This window comes from Monodelphis domestica, chromosome 1, assembly GCF_027887165.1.
Source record: "Monodelphis domestica isolate mMonDom1 chromosome 1, mMonDom1.pri, whole genome shotgun sequence".
Lineage (NCBI taxonomy): Eukaryota > Metazoa > Chordata > Mammalia > Didelphimorphia > Didelphidae > Monodelphis > Monodelphis domestica.
The window spans coordinates 58530080-58548900 of record NC_077227.1 but is presented as its reverse complement, the minus strand read 5'-3'; the positions used below and the strand labels follow the sequence as shown (position 1 = coordinate 58548900).

Genomic DNA, 18821 nt, shown 5'->3' with positions numbered 1-18821 from the left:
CTTAGATCTCCCCTAAATCACAACGATGAATCTGGAAGTAAAAATTTAGCCTCCATGGCTGAGACTATTATTAGAGGCAGAAGATATTGTCACTTGGTCATCTGGTTAACAGACATTTACTAAAGGCTTATTATGTATCAGGCATTGTCCTAAGCAATGGTCATATAGAAAAAGGCTTTTAAGCTTCAGTTTATGGTCAAATGAGGATGTCAGAATATTTGTTCTTATGTCTGCTAATGTTTACCGATGCCCATAGATATGTATAAATTAGAATCATACCAATAAAAAACAATGAAGGGGAATTTTGCCTTTGACTCCCCATCAAAATGTAAGATCCTGATGAGTGGGGATTTTCATTTTCTGCCCTTATGTCCCCAGTACCCCTACACAATGCCTGGGAAATAGTAGACAATAAATAATTGTTGATGGATTGATTTAACTGAACCCAGTTGTTCTTTTTCTCTAGATCTGAAAATAAATCTTTCCCTTCTTCTTTATCTTTCTTTACTGTCAGACTTTGGAAAGAGGTTCCCCACTACATTTGTTTGGGGTTCCATGTTAGATCTGTTCTTTCTCTCCCAAAATGCACATTCTCTATAGTGCTTCCCAGGACTGGAATCTACAGGGCAGCACTGGATGAATAGTACCTGTGGAACATTTACACTTTGTGATCTAAGCTTTGTAACTACCTGGTCTACTTCTAGCAAGAGGCAACAAATCTTTCCTACCTGGGAGAAGTTCCATTCTAAATTCCCAGGGTACGCCTCTCTGCTTAAGTAAGCACTCTTTCCTGGGAATGCTTTTTCTTTTTGGTTTTGTGTTCAGTGTTTGATTTATAACAACCATGCAAATAAGAACAGACCCCAGTGGCTTAGGGGTGGACAATAAAGAATTGTAATAAAAATGAGAAAGACTCTATGGCTCAGTTCCCAGGTCTTATTCCTCCAGTCCTGGTGCTCATAATGTGAGTGCCTTCCCTCCCTTGATTATCTCCAATTTATCCTGTCTATATCTTCTTTGTTCATGTTTGTTTTCACATTGTCTCCCCCTTTCCCTATTAGACTGTGAGCTCTTTCAGGACAGGGACAGCCTTCATCTTTTTTTTTTAAAATATCCCCAGTGCCTGGCACATAGTAGGTCCTTAATAAATTTTTAGTGGTGGCTATTAAGTATATAATAAAATAAAATGAAAGAAGTAGATAAAAAGAAAATTGGCACAAATGAATGAACATTAGGATTGAGGACAGCATAATTATTCTGTTTTATCATATATTTGTATATGTTATATTATTACATATCTTATCCTAATGTTTTATATATTATAGGATATGATATATTCATTATGTATCCTAGCAAATATTAATTATATAGAATATGAATGATATAATATCAGATTAGATTATGTTAGATTATATCTTATCATATTATGCCCCCAAAAAAATTCTTATTGGGGCAACTAGGTAGCACAGTGGATAGAGTACCAGGTCTGGAGGCAGGTGGACCTTGGTTCAAATCTGACCTCAGAAACTTCTTAGCTCAGTGACCCTGGGCAAGTTGTTTAACCCTGATTATCTAACACGTTCTGCTCTTCTGCCTTAAAATTGATACTAAGAGAGAAGGAAAGGAGTTAAAAAGGAACAATAAATGCTTATTGACCGACTAGCTGGCTGACTCATAACCCTAAACATTTTCATCACTAGGACCCTGGTTAAGTCAATATTTTAATGGACTAATGCATTTAACTAAAACCTTGGCGTTTTCTTTTTACTTTCTTGTTTCAGACTCGAAATGAAGCTGCTATGACAGTTCTGAGTGGGCATGTGGTGGTTTGCATCTTTGGTGATGTCACCTCAGCTGTGATTGGACTCCGGAACCTGGTGATGCCTTTACGTGCAAGCAATTTTCACTACCACGAACTGAAGCACATTGTGTTTGTGGGTTCCATTGAGTACCTCAAGCGGGAATGGGAAACACTGCATAACTTCCCCAAAGTTTCAATATTGCCTGTAAGTCCAAGGCCATACTATTGATACTTTCTTTTCTTTTCTTTCCTTTTCAAGAAAATCCCAACTGGGCAGGAACATCGTGTCTTTGATCATGGACTTGTTCCTTTGTCTGGTTATGGGCCTGAGGACTTAGCCCATCCCCTGTGCTTCATCCGGGAAAACCTAAACCCTGGGAGACCTTATTAAATTAAATTTGCAGTGGTGTTCAGTCCTTCATCAAGAATGAATTTCAGCTAGCATCAAATGAACACTCTTTCCCTTGCTTTACCTCATTCAGTCCTGCTGCATTTGATAGACTAATGTTTGTGATTGATTTTGGCTGTTACTGATGATTAGAAATACTTTGAACTATGTCCTCTCTTCTCCTTTCCCCTTAATTTTTATACCTATGTTGAAGAAAGATTTATTTACTCTTATCTGATATATATATATATATATTTCTCCCTGCCCTTCTCTCCCCACAGTTAAAGACAGAGTAACTTTCCTACTGAAACTCTTCTGCTATTATATATAATAATATATATAGAGAGATATAGATATATCTCAGATAAGAGTAAATAAATCTTTCTTCAATATAAGTATAAAAATAAGGGGGAAAGAGAAGAGAGGACAGACACACACACACGTATATATGCCCTTCTCTCCCACTAGAAACTCTCTTCTGCTATTGTTATCTAGAGTATGCTTGAATTTCACACAATTTAAAACACCCTGGACCCTAAGTCCAAAGGGAAGCCATTTGATCAAGCTAGCATTTATTAGATGCCTACTATGGGGCAGATATTGTGATAAGAGCGGGGGATACAAAGAAATACAAAAGACAATCCCCTCCTTTAGAGGAGCTTACCATCCAACATGAAAAGAACTTTGTACAAACAAGATAAGATGGGATAAATTGGAGATAATCACCAGAGGAAAGGACTTAGTACCATGACCTTATAAAATCAGTGTGATAGAGGTTGAACTGAAGAATATGGGAACTCTGTGGATCTTTGCTGATTTTCAATGAATATACAGCCCATAAACTTCTAAAAAAGTTCTCGAAGGTGGGAAAATTCAATGTTTGATGTTGTTCCCTAAATTGAAAATGTACACCAGAATCATATTATTGTCTAAGCCTTTCCTAATGGCAGCCTTCTCCCTGAAAAGCTATATTCTTATTATCTGCTGTAATATGTAATTATGCCTTTCAATCTCCCAAAGGAATTGATCAACTTCACACAGGGCAACTTCAGACTTGTAGGTGTCAGCTTGAAGAATGCCAGAAATGAAAGAGGCTGAAAAGATAATGTAAAGAGAGCTGAGAAATCACATCCTTCCATTTGGAAAGGAGGTTGTGGGCATTGTTCTACATATAATATCCTTCTCCAGCTCCCACCATTTACATTTTGACAATTAGATCTAGCCCTTCTGAATCCCAGTCCAACACACCCAAATCAGAAACAATTGACTTAATGGCCACATGCCCATGTGTTCATGCACATGGATTCAGAGTCACAACAATATATAGGGAAGCCCCCATGCAACACATGCCCCTCTTTTTTTTTGTGCACACTCTTCCCTTTTATACACTTCATAAAGGCTGTCAATTCCATTATCACTCCTTAATCATTCTTCCGCTCAGAATATTCTCAGTGGGCATTGGGGTATATGTTTTTGGCAGGACTCAACAAACAACTTTTTTGGTCAAGTTGCTGCCATATTGCTGGGTGGCAACAAAGTTTCCTTCCTATGTTAAAGATTCCCTGGGCTTCCCCAATGGACTGGCACGTCTAAACGTGTAGGTTCTCTGATTTTTAGGACCATTTCAAACCCTCTAAAACCTAGTGTCCCCAGGCCTGGCACATTTGTACAAAATAGGCTTCCACATATGTCTCCACATATTTCACTGTTTAAATAATGCTCTACACAAAGCAAATGCCCAGAGAAACACAAGATGTTTCCATTGATATCATTTATATTTTTTTTGTATTTAGAACACATGCTTGCCCAAATGTGTTGGTGTTTCTCTATTGCATTGCTATTACTTTAACTGAAAATTAGTGGCTATATATAAAGACAACTAGAACATTTTTTAGTCTACATCTTTGATCTCATTGGTGAAGGGAAATTCTGGTATGAAAACTCCCTCCAATGAACTATAACCTATCGTCTTGGGAATTAACTGGGGCACCGTTCAGTTAAATGAATTGCCTTTAGTCACACAGATAGTATATTATTGGAGACAAGACTTGAAACCAAGTCTTTCTAACTACAAGACTGGCCTTCTGTCCATCACTTTCAGTGTCCCTCACTCACAAAATAAACAATATAGTAGATTTGGTTTTGTGTTGCCAAAATCTCACAAGGGAAGAAAAATAGATTGCTTCTTCTCTGGTGGAATAGTGCATTAGGTCAGAAAATGTCCAAAAACCTTGTCTATTCTTCCTTGTTATTTAGTCCACTTTCCAGAAATATATCGATGCTTTTGACCAAGGTACTACCCACTATCTATAAAGGATTTCTACAGCCAAAGTCAAGGAGCCACTATTTAGGCATGAGAAAACAGGATCCTGGCTTATAACCCATGGGAGATGGTGAATCCAATCCCAAAGGGGTCAGTGAGGAAAATGACAAGTCAGGTTCTATATCGATAGTCCACTATGGAGTCAAGGTTGGAGGATCAATCCAAATTTAATTTAGGGACAATTTATTAAGTGTTTATTAGATGTCAAGAACTTTACTAGCTGTTGGAGGGGGGAAAAACAAAAAACTAAAATAAAACCATCTCTGTCCTCCGGGTGGATACATTCTATTTGGAGAGATATATCATGTTAACAAATATGTTAAACATTTTCTAGAAGTAGAGAATGTTAACACTAACTAAAGGGAATCAGGAAAAGGTCCATTGAGGAGACACATGAAATAAACCTTGAAGGAAACAGGAATCAAAGGGAAGGAAGTGAGAATAGAGTATATACCAGTCATGAGGCAAGAGCATGGAGATGGGCAATAAAAAGCTAAAATCAGAAAACAGCAAGTAGATCAATTTAGAAGATAAAGTATATAAAGAGGAGTAATGTGAAATAAACCTGGAAAGCTCATTTGGAGTCATATTATGAAAGATATGCCATGCTAAGAGTTTTATATTTTATTCTAGAGGTCATTGATGGTTGGTGAGTAAGAAAAGCTATGGTGAGATAGATTTCTTTAGTCTTATAATTATAATCATCTTATTCTAGCAACTGTGTAGAAAAGAAAGGGAAAGAAACTAGAAGTTGAACAACCATTTAGGAGGCGAGTATGATAGTTTAGCCACGAGAGGATGAGGCCTGAGCTGGGATAATTGTCATAGGAGTGGAAAAAAGGGATCCATCTATGGGTAAGAAGTGAACCTTAGTGTGCTCTAGTTTGAATGCAGGATAAAAGGGGCTACAAAAATCTAATTAATATTGTATTGAGTATCATGGACTTAAACCCAGAAGCTCATCTAGTCTAACCATCTCATTTTACAAAAAACAAAAACAAAAAAAAAAGCAAAAAAAAACAAAAAAGGAAATTGAGATGCAAAGAAGCTATGAGTTGGTTGTTCAAAGTCATATAAGTAAGTGAGCCAGAATTTGAATCTAGGTCTTGATTCCTCCATGATGTTGTGGTAAGAGCTATGCTTCTTTATATGATACAATAAAAGTCCACGCCACATACGCTGTATGCCATGACTAAAGTCTATACATGCCACATTCTTTACCACCTTCATCCTTTTGTCCATGGTTCCTTATGCCTTAATTTTCCTTTTCAACTACCCATGTAGACTTCCTATCTAAATAGTAAAGTGGAATTCAAATGATATCTTTTTAAGTGATCCTTCTGGATCCACAGAGTTAATAAAGCTTTCCATTTTAAAGTCCTCTTTGTTCCTGCCTTAGATATTTGTGATATTTTCTTGTATCATATAAAAAAGAGAGCTCTTTTAGCATCATGTATCTCAACTGCACCTACCTTCAACTTCTTAGACCTTTTTTCCCCAATAGCCACTAACTATTAATTCCTATTTTGGAGAAAGTCCCTATTGAGTCCTCCAACCAACTCTAGTTTCCAGCCTAAGAGAAACCTTTAGTTCAGAACGCAACATTATGTAATGGAAATAACTCTGAATTTTGAATCTTGGGACCTGAGTTTGAATCCTAGCTTAGCCTGTGTGACTTTGGGCAAATCATTTGTCAGTTTTTTTCAGCTATACAATGAAAGGTGGCATGGCCTCTAAGATCCCTCCAGCCCTAGACCTATGGTTCTCAAATACATTTCTTCTTAGAACATTTGGGAACAGATCTTGAGCTTCCATGGAAGACAGTGTTTCAGGAAATCAACCCTATGTACTCCCCCAGCATAATTTAACACTCAGGAGACCTGTTTCTCACCCCACCTCTCCCAAAGCCCCGAATATCTTCAGAATCCCATGAGCACAGACTTAAAATAGAAAGAAATTTTGCATCCACAGCCAATAATCACAGACAATTTCTACCAATTAAGAAAAGCCACCTTTACTGCCCCATCCCACGTCTCCTGCATAAAAGCTCTTCTCTCCCTCCCAAATTTTCATGGTGAAACCTGAGCTGCATCACTGCTGCCTCACCCATAGCCATGCATGGCCTCTAGCCCTGCCCTGTGCCATCCTTTCTTGGCTGCCCTGGGAACACGAGTTATGCGGTTTTTTCTTTTCCTCTGTACTTCTTTCTCCTTTTCCCTGAGACAGAGTGACCTGCCATTAGATAAACAGACATTTAAAACCCACCCCCTTGTTACATTCTGAAAGCCAGAGGTTGCCACAGGACGATGACTTAAATCAAGACAATTTCAAGGCAGAGAGGAGATGTAGGACCCTGGCATTATTCCTCTTCTATGTTTGTTAGTAATAGCTTGATTGAGTATGGAGAGGAAGCCTAAAATGCTGCCATCAGCACCAAGTACCCTTTAGATTAACACACGACTCCTATTCCCTGCTATATACTTAGGCCAGCTTAATGTCAGGGCATAAAACAGATACTTGTTAAATAATTTCCCAAAGCTCCTTCTCAATCATTAATTTGTTTTTTTATTTTTTTCTCTCTCTCCCTCCTCTCTGTTCTCTCTCTCTCTCTCTGTTCTCTCTCTCTCTCTCTCTCTCTCTCTCTCTCTCTCTCTCTCTCTCTCTCTCTCTCTCTCTCTCTCCTCTCTCTGTTCTCTCTCTCTCTCTCTCTCTCTCTCTCTCTCTCTCTCTCTGTTCTCTCTCTCTGTTCTCTCTCTTTCTCTGTCTCTCTCTCTGTCTCTGTCTCTCTCTCCCCCTCCCCATTCTTCCCCCCTCTCTCTTTCTCTGTCTCTGTTTTTCTCTCTGTGTTTCTGTTTGTCTGAATCTCTGTCTCTACCTGTCTCTCCGTCTCTCCGTCTCTCTTTCTGCCTCTTTCTGTCTCTTTCTGCCTCTTTCTGTCTCTCTCTCATGTCTCTCTCTCTCTCTCTCTCTCTCTCTCTCTCTCTCTCTCTCTCTCTCTCTCTCTCTCTCTCTCTCTCTCTCTCTCTCTCTTTCTCTGTCTCTCTCTCTCAATCTCTCTCTGTCTCTTTCTCTCTCTGTCTCTCTCCCTCTTTTTTTTTTCTTCTCTGCCAAAGGGTACACCATTAAGTCGGGCTGATTTAAGGGCTGTCAACATCAACCTCTGTGACATGTGCGTTATCCTGTCAGCCAATCAGAATAATATTGATGATACTTCGCTGCAGGACAAGGAATGCATCCTGGCGTCACTCAACATCAAATCTATGCAGTTTGATGACAGCATTGGGGTCTTACAGGCTAATTCCCAAGGTAAGGACTGCCCTATAATACTCCCCTGCAGTGCCTACAGGGGACAGGACCTGGCAAGAGGAATATCCTTCATTCAGTAATTCAAAGAGCTTGCATCAGCCAGGCTGACAGTGAAACCCGCTCATTGCTGGGATGGCTTTTAAAGGGGGCATCTGCTGCCTCTTCCCACTGTCACAGAAATCTGCCTGGAAAGCTATAAGCACACACACACACATACATGCTAACACACATGCTAACACCCTCTCTCACAATACATAGAAACACATACAACATAGAAACACACATTCTCACAATAAATGTGACTAGTGCACACCCACATATGAATGCGAACATATTCTTGCACATATGTATAAATACATGTGCATAGTATATAATCATACATGCCAACTCATACCCACTCAATATATGTCAACACTGACGCATGCTTCTGCACAAACACTCACACTCACATGCATACTCCTAATACATGCAAATATATACTCTCACACATGCATGTAAACATGCCTATATAATCCACACTCACATCTATGCAAGTAAAAACATAACTAATACATGTAACCACACATGCACATTCATACAGATTTGCAGAAAAATATACTCACACACTTTCACATACCTGCAAACACAAAGCACACATGGACATATACATATAACTCATGTGTAAATGCAAACTCACAAATACATGTAAACACATTTATATAACACATAAATGGATATACATGCATTAAATAATACATATGATCAATGTGAACATGTGTATGCTCTTACACATACATACACTCATTCATTTTCTCATATATGCATGCTCTCACACATGCACACACACACATAAACACAGAAATGGACTGATGGGGGTCTCCAGAAAAAAAATAAACCCTTCGAAGGACCAGAGCATCTGCCATGATCCACTGGAATCTCATGACTGGGGTCACTTGGCTCAGCAGAGCTGCTAAACAATGGGAGGTCCATTGTGTTGATGGGCGCAGCTCCGGTTTGTAGCCAGAGAAGTGTTCGTGTCTGGCAAATCCTGATTCCCCTCCACACTCTCACCCCGACCTCCAGGAAGCAGAGATATTGTGGATATGCCTGAAATAAGCCTTGTTTAAAAAAATCATGAAATGTTGCTCACCCACTAAATGATCTTTGTCCTCTTACCAACTCTTCTCCGAGAGAGTACATGGAGCATTCAATGAACTGTCAGCCTCGCCTCCCCCTCTCACAGGCTGAGGAATCTCTGGCTTTCAGCTGTTGGATAATTCTTTACAAAAGACCTACCCTCAAGGAGCTTTAAAAGTTGACCCAGAAACATTAGGAATAGAGTGTTTTAATGTCCCATGAATCTAGTTATATGGAGGTCAAAATGCGTCCGCCATGATGGCACCAGTGCCAACCATCCAACCTAGGAATGTGTGTTGGGGAAGGATGAAATGATGGGACGGGCAGTGGATCTGAATTCAAAACAACATGATTTTGAGAGGGTGCTTCGAGGTCACTCTGGGCCGTTGAGCAAAATCATGATTTCTCAAAGATGTGATTTTATCTTCGGTCAGATGAGGCTAATCCTTTATTTACTTTAGAGAGTTATTTTAAAGAAACAGTTATGAAAAATCTAATACACCACTGAAATGTAAGATAGTATTGTTTTCTCTGTCTAGAACTGTGGTTGGATTGTCTCATAGAAATATTTTCCGTCCAGGTGTCAATGAGTATCACTTCCTAAACCGAAATTAAATATATTCTGCTATTGTTCAGTTGTGTCCAACTCTTCATGGCCCCATTTGGAGGTTTCTTGGCAAAGATGCTGAAATGGTTTGTCCCTTCCTTCTCCAGCTCATTTGACAAATGAGGAAACCGCCCAGCTGCCCACTTTAAAGTCACCAGCATAAGGTGATTAGGATATCCCCCTCTCTAGATTCAGTTCTTCATATTTCTTGTAGATAACTTTGGGAAAAACATTGTATCTCTGTCTGAAGACAAAATGGTAGCCGTGTTTGGAAGGGATGAGCAAGGAAATTCAGCCCTTTCCTTTTCCTCTGAAACCAGTTTCCCTGGTGGTAGCTTTTTTTTTCTTAAGAAGTAACCTACAGTGTGGTAGGGGTAGATGGAACAATAGATCAGGACTTAAAAAATGAGTTTGAGTCTCCCCATGGTAGACAGGCAGGTAATTTTACTTGTTTTGACCTCATTTTTCCTCAGGTTAGTCTAGCAGAGCCCTAAGGCTCCTGCCAGATGTCTAAGTCTTAATCCCATGTGACTTTATATCTATGATATTATGAAAGTAAAACATATAGAATTTAGTTGCTGTTCTTGGTGTCTTCAAGCCCAAGTGCCTTCAAAGCTCACTGAAACCTCTCAGGTCTGTCCAACCAGGCTCTCCACCAACTTGACTCATTAGAATCTTAACTGATCCCAGTCCCAAGTGATACTTCAGCAAGGTGTTAGGCATGGGCAAACCCAAGGAGTCTAGGAATTTGGGAGGCTCAAGGAAATTTAAAAAATAAATGGATATCCCCATTGATTTTTTATTTTTTAATTTTATTTAATTAGATGATTTAGAATAATTTTCCATGGTTAAAAGACTCATATTCCTTCCCTCCCTTCCCCTCACCCCCTCGCATATATGACGCACAATTCCACTGGGTTTAACATGTGCCATCAATCAAGACCCATTTCCTTATTATTAGTATTTGCACTAGGGTGAGCTTTTAGAGTCCACTTTTTTAGAGTCCCCATTGAGACTTGTTGAAAGTAGGGAGGGAAGGTGCCTGAGAATAGGGAAGAAGACAAAATCAATCCCCAGAGTTATAATTGAGCTGATTTTTTCTTAATAGGTGTAATTTTCCCATTCTTTATTCTACAATTTTTCATCTTGTTGTGGGATCATTCAGATCCCCTAATGGCCCATCAATGCTGGCAGGAAAAGATCATGACCAAACAGTAGTTCAGTTTACTATTTAGTTCAATACTCGTTAAGCCCCATGGTAAGATTTTTCCGGTCTTTCAAATAGCCTCGTGGAACCAAATTCTAGCACCAAATAAAATGTGATTCTGTTGCTCAAAAGAGCACCTATCTTTTGATTTGGGCTGTAAAATCTGAGGCAGACTGTCCCATTACCTAGGAAAACAAAATACTAACACCCCCCTCCTTCCCTTTTAGACTCCCTTCTGTGGTCTACATGGCTTCAGAGCTGACAGGGGAGTGCGGCTGCCAGTTTTCTAAAAAGATCTAGAATGTGATGACTAGTTGTCAAAAACAATTAAATGGATAGGTGGACACCCCTGGCTCTGTGGGCGATCTGATGCGACAGCCTGGTCCCTGAGAATCCGTTTTAATATGGAATAGTCAGGGCTACAGCAACAATTACATAAAGCAGGTGAAGCTACTTCTGCTGGTCAGCAAACATCAGCTCAGAACCACTTTACAGCTCTTTACCAACAACTAAGTGCCTTTATTTACAGAGTGGCTGTCACTTCCCTCTGCTTGGAGATCTGGTGTATTATTGAACACTCATTTATCTAGGGAAAACATTTCAATTTAAATCAGCTGGCACAACAGAGGCTCTTGCCAGGCTCTATCCCCCCTAGGTAACCCCCCTTCCCTGATTCTAAAGGACAAATAGCGGAGCTTACATTGCCCATCTATGGAACAAAAACCACAGCCCTATCCCTGGCTAGGGAGTGGGAAGAGATGCCCTTTTCACATTGGTATCTGAGGCTACTCCTTGAAATAATCTAGATATGAAGACACATGACACGTTGCTCAGGTGCTACATCTGAGAACTCCCAGCTTGGCATCTCCCTTCACCAATGCCAAGTGACCACTCGGTGACACCAGAGGATCTTGGATCCTGGAGGGACTGAAAGGGATGTGACTTGCTCAGAACTCTGTAGTCAGTCAAGAAACATAAATGCGCTTACAATGTGTAAAGGGCTGCAGATGCATAGAAGGCAAGAGTGTTTGTCAGAAGGTAGACTTCGCGATCTTCCCTTCTCAACTCCAAAGTCAACTTTCTGTCCATCATGACCCAGTGACTCAATTTGTGTATGCAGAAAGAGGAAGATGAATGTGTTTGTAGATGTAGAGATAACACTCAGAGATATCTAGTTTAAATCGATCATTTTACAGGGGTTCAGGGAGGGTCAGTAATTTGCCTTTGAAAACTCTTCATCACCTAATTTGGAGTTTTCTAGGCAAAGACACTAGAATGGTTTGACATTTTTTTCTCCAGTTCATTTGCCAGATGAGGAAACTGAGGCAGAGTTAAGCGACTTTCCTAGAGTCATGGAGCTGTTAAGTGTCTGAGATCAGTTTTGACTCTAAGCCTGGCATTCTATTCACTGCACCACATAGATGACTCCTCAAAATATATGTAGGGTAAATTAAATGATCCGAAGGGAAAGCCCTAGCATTATGGGGACATGGGAGATGCATCCTATAGAAAGTAGGGGTGAAATTTGATCTGATTCTTGAAAAGAGTCAGGAAGAGGAGATGAGGCAAGAAAGCATTCCAGGCTTGAGGGACAGCTGGTAAAAAGTCAGAGTCAAGAGGAAGAGTATCATGTATAATGAAAGCAAAGAGGGCAATGTCACTGTATCTCCGAATAGATAGAGGAAAATAACATTTAAGAAGAGACTGAAAAATGTACGAAGGTGGTTGGATTGGGAAGGCCTTTAAAAGTCAGGCAGAGGATTTTATATTTGATCTTGGAGGTAATAGGGAGCCATTGGAGTTTATTGATTAGGGGGACTTTAGGAAGATCACTTGAATAGTTGAACAGAGACTGGTTTTCAGTGGGGAGAGACTTGAGAAAGTGAAATCAACCAGCAGGCTATCATTGTTCAATGATTTCAACCATGTCTGATTCTTCGTGACCCCATTTGGGGTTTTCTTGGCAAAGATACTGAGGTGGTTTGCCATTGTCTTCTCTAAGTTGGCTATTATAATAGGCTAGGTATGAGGTAATAAGGCATTCAACAAGATGACTACTGTGCCTGAGGAGAGAAGACGTGTGTGAGAGTTGTAATTTTATAGCACGTTTCATTATGAGAACATAGTATCTGGAGTGAAGAAGGTAATATTTCTCTTATGTTATGCCCCAGTTGGATCATATATGAAGTAAAGTGCTTAGTTTTCAAGACTCCATTTTAGCTAAAATATCAATAGGGCAGAATGTGTCCAGAAGAAAGTAAATGGGATGATGAGAGGTATGAAGAACAGCTTGTATAAAAACTGATTTAAAGAATCGGGGATATTTAGTCCAGAGGAGAAGGCTACAGCCAGCTAGATAACAATTTTCAAGTATTTCACAACCATCTCGTGAAGGTCCAATTTTTATTATCTTTGTTTTATAAAGGGAAATTGAGGATTAAAAATTTTAAGGGATTTGCCCAAGAACCTTCAAACAGTAAATGGTAAAGCCTAGGATTGAATAAAAATTTTCTAATTCCATATCTAGTCTTCTTTTGCCTATTTCACTCACATCTGTGAGTTGAAGTTATAGGGAGATAAAATTAAGCTCATTATGAAGAAGATGGAATGAGACCAGAGCCATGATTTCCTTGATGTAGGAACTTATAGATGAAGAAACTACTTCTAGCAATGGCTCTGGATATCTCCTCTGTAACTTATTAGCATTGAAAGATCCTAGATCACTGAAAAGTTGTGACTTTTCCAGGATCACACAAGCAGTAGGTACAAAAAATGAAACTCTAGACAATCTCTCTCTCTCTCTCTCTCTCTCTCTCTCTCTCTCTCTCTCTCTCTCTCTCTCTCTCTCTCTCTCTCTCTCTCTTTCTCTCTCTCTCTCTTTCTCTCTCTCTCTCTCTTTCTCTCCCTCCCCCCCTCTCCCTCTCTCTGTCTCTGTCTCTCTGTCTCTGTCTGTCTCTCTCTCTCTCTCTCTCTTTCTCTCCCTCCCCTTCTCTCCCTCCCCCCCTCCCTCTCTCTGTCTCTGTCTCTCTCTCTCTCTGTCTCTCTCCATATATATGTGTATCTATGTATGTTAGGCTGGGGCTCCAATGGCCCATTTACTAAAGAAAATTTCTTGTTTGATTCAGTAAATCAGAACTACGTATAGAAAAGGATCTATATATCCCCTTAAACAACTAGTGAGACCTTTATGTGAGAGGTCTGGTCATACGTTAAATACTTTGTCTAAAAGGAAGGAGCTCCCTTGGAACAAAAGAGATTCTGAACATCTGAAACAAAAAAGAGAGGTTGAAACAAGCATGCTGTTCTAATGCATCTCTGAGGAACAAAAGTTGTAGAGTTGTAGAGAAGGAAGATATTGAGGAGGGTGATTGGCTCTATGGGCATCTTGGAACAGAAAAAAAAAAAAAACATGAGCTGAAAGAAGTTCTCAGAAGAGGTCAACCTCAACTTACCCTCCACAGCTCTTTAATTATAAACTATAATATAAACAGCTGTTTTAGCTGCAAAGTAGCCAGGAAATTGAAGTTAGTCTCACCCAAAAAGAGATCAGAAATTTGCTTGCTATAAATCTAAAGTTAGGTAGACAAAGCAACCTCTGCCTAAATATTGAGACTTTCCTTAACCAAGGGCTCAGAGCAATTGTGACTGAACTCATAACTTTTCCTCTAAAATAAACTCCTTAAAGCAAAAGCCTAAGGAACCATGCCTTAGGGGCCATTATATTACCCTCTCTGCTTAAAACAAGCTAATTATTATAATAGACTCTTAAGGACATCAAGAAGAACAGTCTAAAAATTAGAGCTAGATAACCTCAGAAAAATGGTGAGAATTAGGAATATTCAGGCATAACCTGATGACTTCCTGTCTTGGGTAGTACAGTGGAAAAGCTTCTTTAATTTTATTTTTTGAAGGGAGTCATAAGAAAGGAGGAGTGAGATGGAAGTGATTATCTCTGGGGTTCCTTCTGTAAGATTGCATGATCCTATGGTGTTTTTCCTGACTTGATATTCTTTAGGGATTTCTTCCTTTATACATAGTCCCTTCCTCCTTCCTTCCCATAAATCCCCACAGAGGAATAGTTGTACTAGGAAGGGATGGGGTAATAACTTTTAGTGGAAACATTCTTCACTATCCTGCATAGCACTGCTTTTGTGTCTAAGGAAGAGAGCTTCCCACATACTGGTGAGCACTCTATATCTGGATTTTTCATTGATTTACTGGACCACCCCATTCTTCAGTCCCCAAGTTGACTTTCAGCACCCATCCTCCTTCAGTTTTTCCTTCCTTTTTTTTTAAACCCTTACCTTCCATCTTGGAGTCAATACTGTGTATTGGCTCCAAGGCAGAAGAGTGGTAAGGGCTAGGCAATGGGGGTCAAGTGACTTGCCCAGGGTCACACAGCTGGGAAGTGTCTGGGGCCACTTTTGAACCTAGGACCTCCCTTCTCTAGTCCTGGCTCTCAATCCACTTAGCTACCCAGCTGCCCCCTTTCCTTCCTTTTAATGCCCATCAACTCCACTGTACTCACATTCACATGTCTCTCTGCAAGTACCTCTACACACACACACACATTCAAAAATCAGAAAAGCATCTTTCAGCTGCTCCTGCATAATTATTCTCTTCCATAATATTCTCTTGCTCAAGTCTGAAATGGTGATGGGGGAAGAGGGGAAGGTTTCTCTTTATATCCACCAAATGAGCAAAGCTCAATGCTAAAATATTTTTCTTCCATTGTAACTGAAACGTCTACTGGCTTCCTTCCCAAAAACCAGAAAGACAATTATACTTAACTGTTTAGAGATTTATAAATACTAGACTGGAGTAGCCTCTGGGTAGTAACTTTAGATACCCAGCCCAATAATTTTCTTTTATTGGTTTGTGATTTAGATCTTATTTTGAGCCCTATATAATAAGAGCAGTACATTTCATTAAAAGTGCTTACTAAACAATAAAGAAAAGTTGGCTTGGGGCCCCAAGCAGGTCTCAAGTACAGGAGGGGGGCTGCACTGTAACATTTCTTCTGTGGACATTACAAGACAGATCACAGAGTAGCAGCTCAGATGTATTTCAGCAAAGCAACAATTGCAGCTGTTTTCTAAATGACTTCAGCTTAGGAGAATTTTTCCTACACAGCGTATTTCACCACATGAGAGATCCTCTTAAGACCTCCATTTACAATTCTTATAATAGATTCCTGGAGAAGGAAGGGAAAAAAAATCCAAAGGGGGGTGGAGAACCTTCGGTTTCTTTCTAAGCTTAGGAAGATTATTCCTACCCACACCCCTTCCAAAATTGAAGGTCCTTCCTCAGATAGAGAAGTAAAACTTGGCAAAATAAACTTTTGTTTGTTTTTCCTTTTAAATCTGCAGAAAAGAACATATTAACATCCCCTCCCAGTCTGTGCCCAACTCAGGACAAAGGGAAGGGAGGGAAAGCTTCAGGAACAGAATTCAAGTAAGAGTATCCAATGGGGCTCATCCTTCCAGCCACAGTGCCAGCCTCCAGTGGGGTTAGAGTCCCTCTAAAAAAACTGGACCCACTTGTAAAAAGTCACAAGAGTTTCTCGCTTTTCCCACTGTACTTCTCACCCCACCCTCTTTGGTTGTTTTATGCAATCTTCATAGCAGCAAGCTCAGTAAAGTTTCTCCTGGGGGGTGTGGGGGGGCTCTTTTTTACCTAAATCCAATCTCCTCCTCTCTGGACTCTTAAGAAACAACTCAGATAGTGAATGCTAAAGATTGTTTCTCTGGGGTCAGTCTTGACTTTCCAGAAGTGCTAAAGGGCAGCTTGCAAAGAGGATGGCAGTGGGTCACCAAGGAGCAACTCTCTCAGTCAGCTCAGTGTTTTTGAATCAGAAACAGATGGATTTTTTTGCCATAGAAATACCTTCCCAGTGACTTTAAAACACTTTAGTCAAACCAGCCTTCAACCCAAGGATCAGAAGTTTGTGTTGGCTGTTGCTTTACTGCAGCTCCATTCTCTGGGTTCCCAGCTTCCCCTGCCACAAGGTGATGAGCTGGGTTATCTGGCCCCTGCTCTATCCCCATAGGACGAACCAGACACGATCAAAATTAAGAGGAGATGATTCAGCCTGAGGCATCCCACATTCCATCCTGCCTGTCTACAGAATGGTGTAAATGTTTGAGTTTTGCTATTAATCAGATCTTTTGCCTCCAATACTGTCAGCATGGGGACTGGGCAAATTGAGATCAGACTATTGTTCCCTTTCTTCTGGAGGCAAGATATGCCACTTTCTGGCTTTTGTTCATTCACTTGAATAACCTGTGGAGGTTCCCAGACCTTATTCAATCTGCTGGGATAGGAAAGGCAGCAGAAACAAGTGAAAAGACCACACTGCCCCCAGAACTGAAGGTCTCGGGTGGCTAGTTATACTTGGAAGATTGCCTAGGGAAGTTGTCAGATGTGAAGAAGGGTAGTGGTATAATCAAGGAGCGGTACGGGAAGTCTTCCTTATTTATGCTTTTCAAACTCTCAACGGTTTCTGATGAGATGCTGGACAAAGAGAAATGGACCTGTCAATCGATGAACATTTATTGGCCGCCTACTGTGTGTAAAGCACAGTGTTAAGCATTTTGAGGGATGTGAAGAATTGGAAGACATGGTCCCTAACTTCTAGGAGCTTCCAGCCTAGAAAGAGAGGTTAGACCAACAAAGAAAAAAAAAACGATGAGTAGGAATATGTGGTAGTAGATTGTAAAAGTCTGAGTGTATGTTTAAGAAAACAGGAACTATGGAAACTTCTCTGCCCTTTGATAGTTGAAGTGAGAGGAAACATGAAAAATGGAAACGATCTTGATGAACAGAGATTATGGAGGAGAGAGATTGTAGGGAAGATATTAAGCAAATACAAAGAGGTGGGACAGCGTGATATGATATGATGAAAGGATGTTAGAATCTGAATGATTAAAGAATTTTACATTAGAAGTCAATATTGGATTCTCTATAAGATCCCTTTATAGTATGCCCTGTTCCTACATTTCATACCAGTTATGCTCAATCATGCCTTCCTTCTATCACATTTGTTCCTTCATGACTATGACTTGATCCTGCTTCCTCTGATTCTGATATCTCATTTGATCCTCACAACAACCCCGTATAGGTGTTATAATCTTCATTTTATAGTTGATCAAAATGAGACAAACATCAGTTAAGTGACTTGTCTAAGGTCACATAGCTAGGAAGTATTCAAGACAAAAGTGAAACTCTAGGCTTCCTGTGATCAGTCCATTGTACCGCCTAGATGCCTCAGCTAGAAGATAGTGGTCCAGTTTGACTTGAAAATGGAATTTTTTAATGAAGAGTGATATGAAAAAAGACTTGAAAGGTAGGTGGGAACAGATTGTAGAAGATTTTCAAAGATAAGACAAAGAGCTGATATTTTATCCTAGAATCAATAATTTTTTTTTGTTTAGTTGTTTTTGGTCATGTTTGACTCTTCATGATCTTTTTTGAGATTGTCTTGGCTAAGATACTGGAGTGTTTTGACATTTCCTTCTCCATCTCAATTTACATATGAGGAAATTGAGGCAAACAGTTTTAGGTGACTTGTTGAGTCATACAGTTTAGTAAACTTCTAATGTCAGATTTGAACTTGGATTTTTTTGACTTATGATGTCACTGGTCCTCTTTGAAAACAAAGAATGAAAACAATAGTACATTTTGCCATCTACCTGTGCCAATCAGAAACTACTGATGGTTTTTAATAATGAAAATGATTGATCAAATATGTGCATTAATAAGTTTTTTTGAGAGCTGTGTGAAGATTAGTTTGAAAAGGAGAGAGACTGGATGCAAAAAGACTAGACGATTAGTCATAGGATATTGTAGATTTACAGCTAGAATGGATCTTACAGGCCACCTCATCCAATCCCTTCATGATGAGCCCCAAAGAGGTAAAAACTTCTTTCCCAAGGCCACACTAGTAAGAAGTGTCAGAAGTGGGATTTAAGAGAGAACTAAGAAAATAGTCATATAAATGGAGAGGAGGAAACAAATATGACAACTGTTGCAAAGATGGAATTTATGGACCTAGACAAGTAATTAGGAGTTGAG

At 39.7% G+C, this 18821-nt stretch overlaps 1 protein-coding gene across 32 annotated transcripts in view; it reads left to right on the top strand.

Moving 5' to 3' along the window:
* The window catches only part of KCNMA1 (potassium calcium-activated channel subfamily M alpha 1), a 936156-nt gene that overhangs the window by 834625 nt on the left and 82710 nt on the right, over window positions 1–18821 (top strand). For all 32 annotated transcript variants that reach the window (XM_056819947.1, XM_056819943.1, XM_056819916.1 and 29 more), the window contains 2 exons: window positions 1782–2006; window positions 7626–7818. In XM_056819947.1, the coding sequence (XP_056675925.1) occupies window positions 1782–2006; window positions 7626–7818 (418 nt within the window). The remainder of the gene's footprint in view (window positions 1–1781; window positions 2007–7625; window positions 7819–18821) is intronic.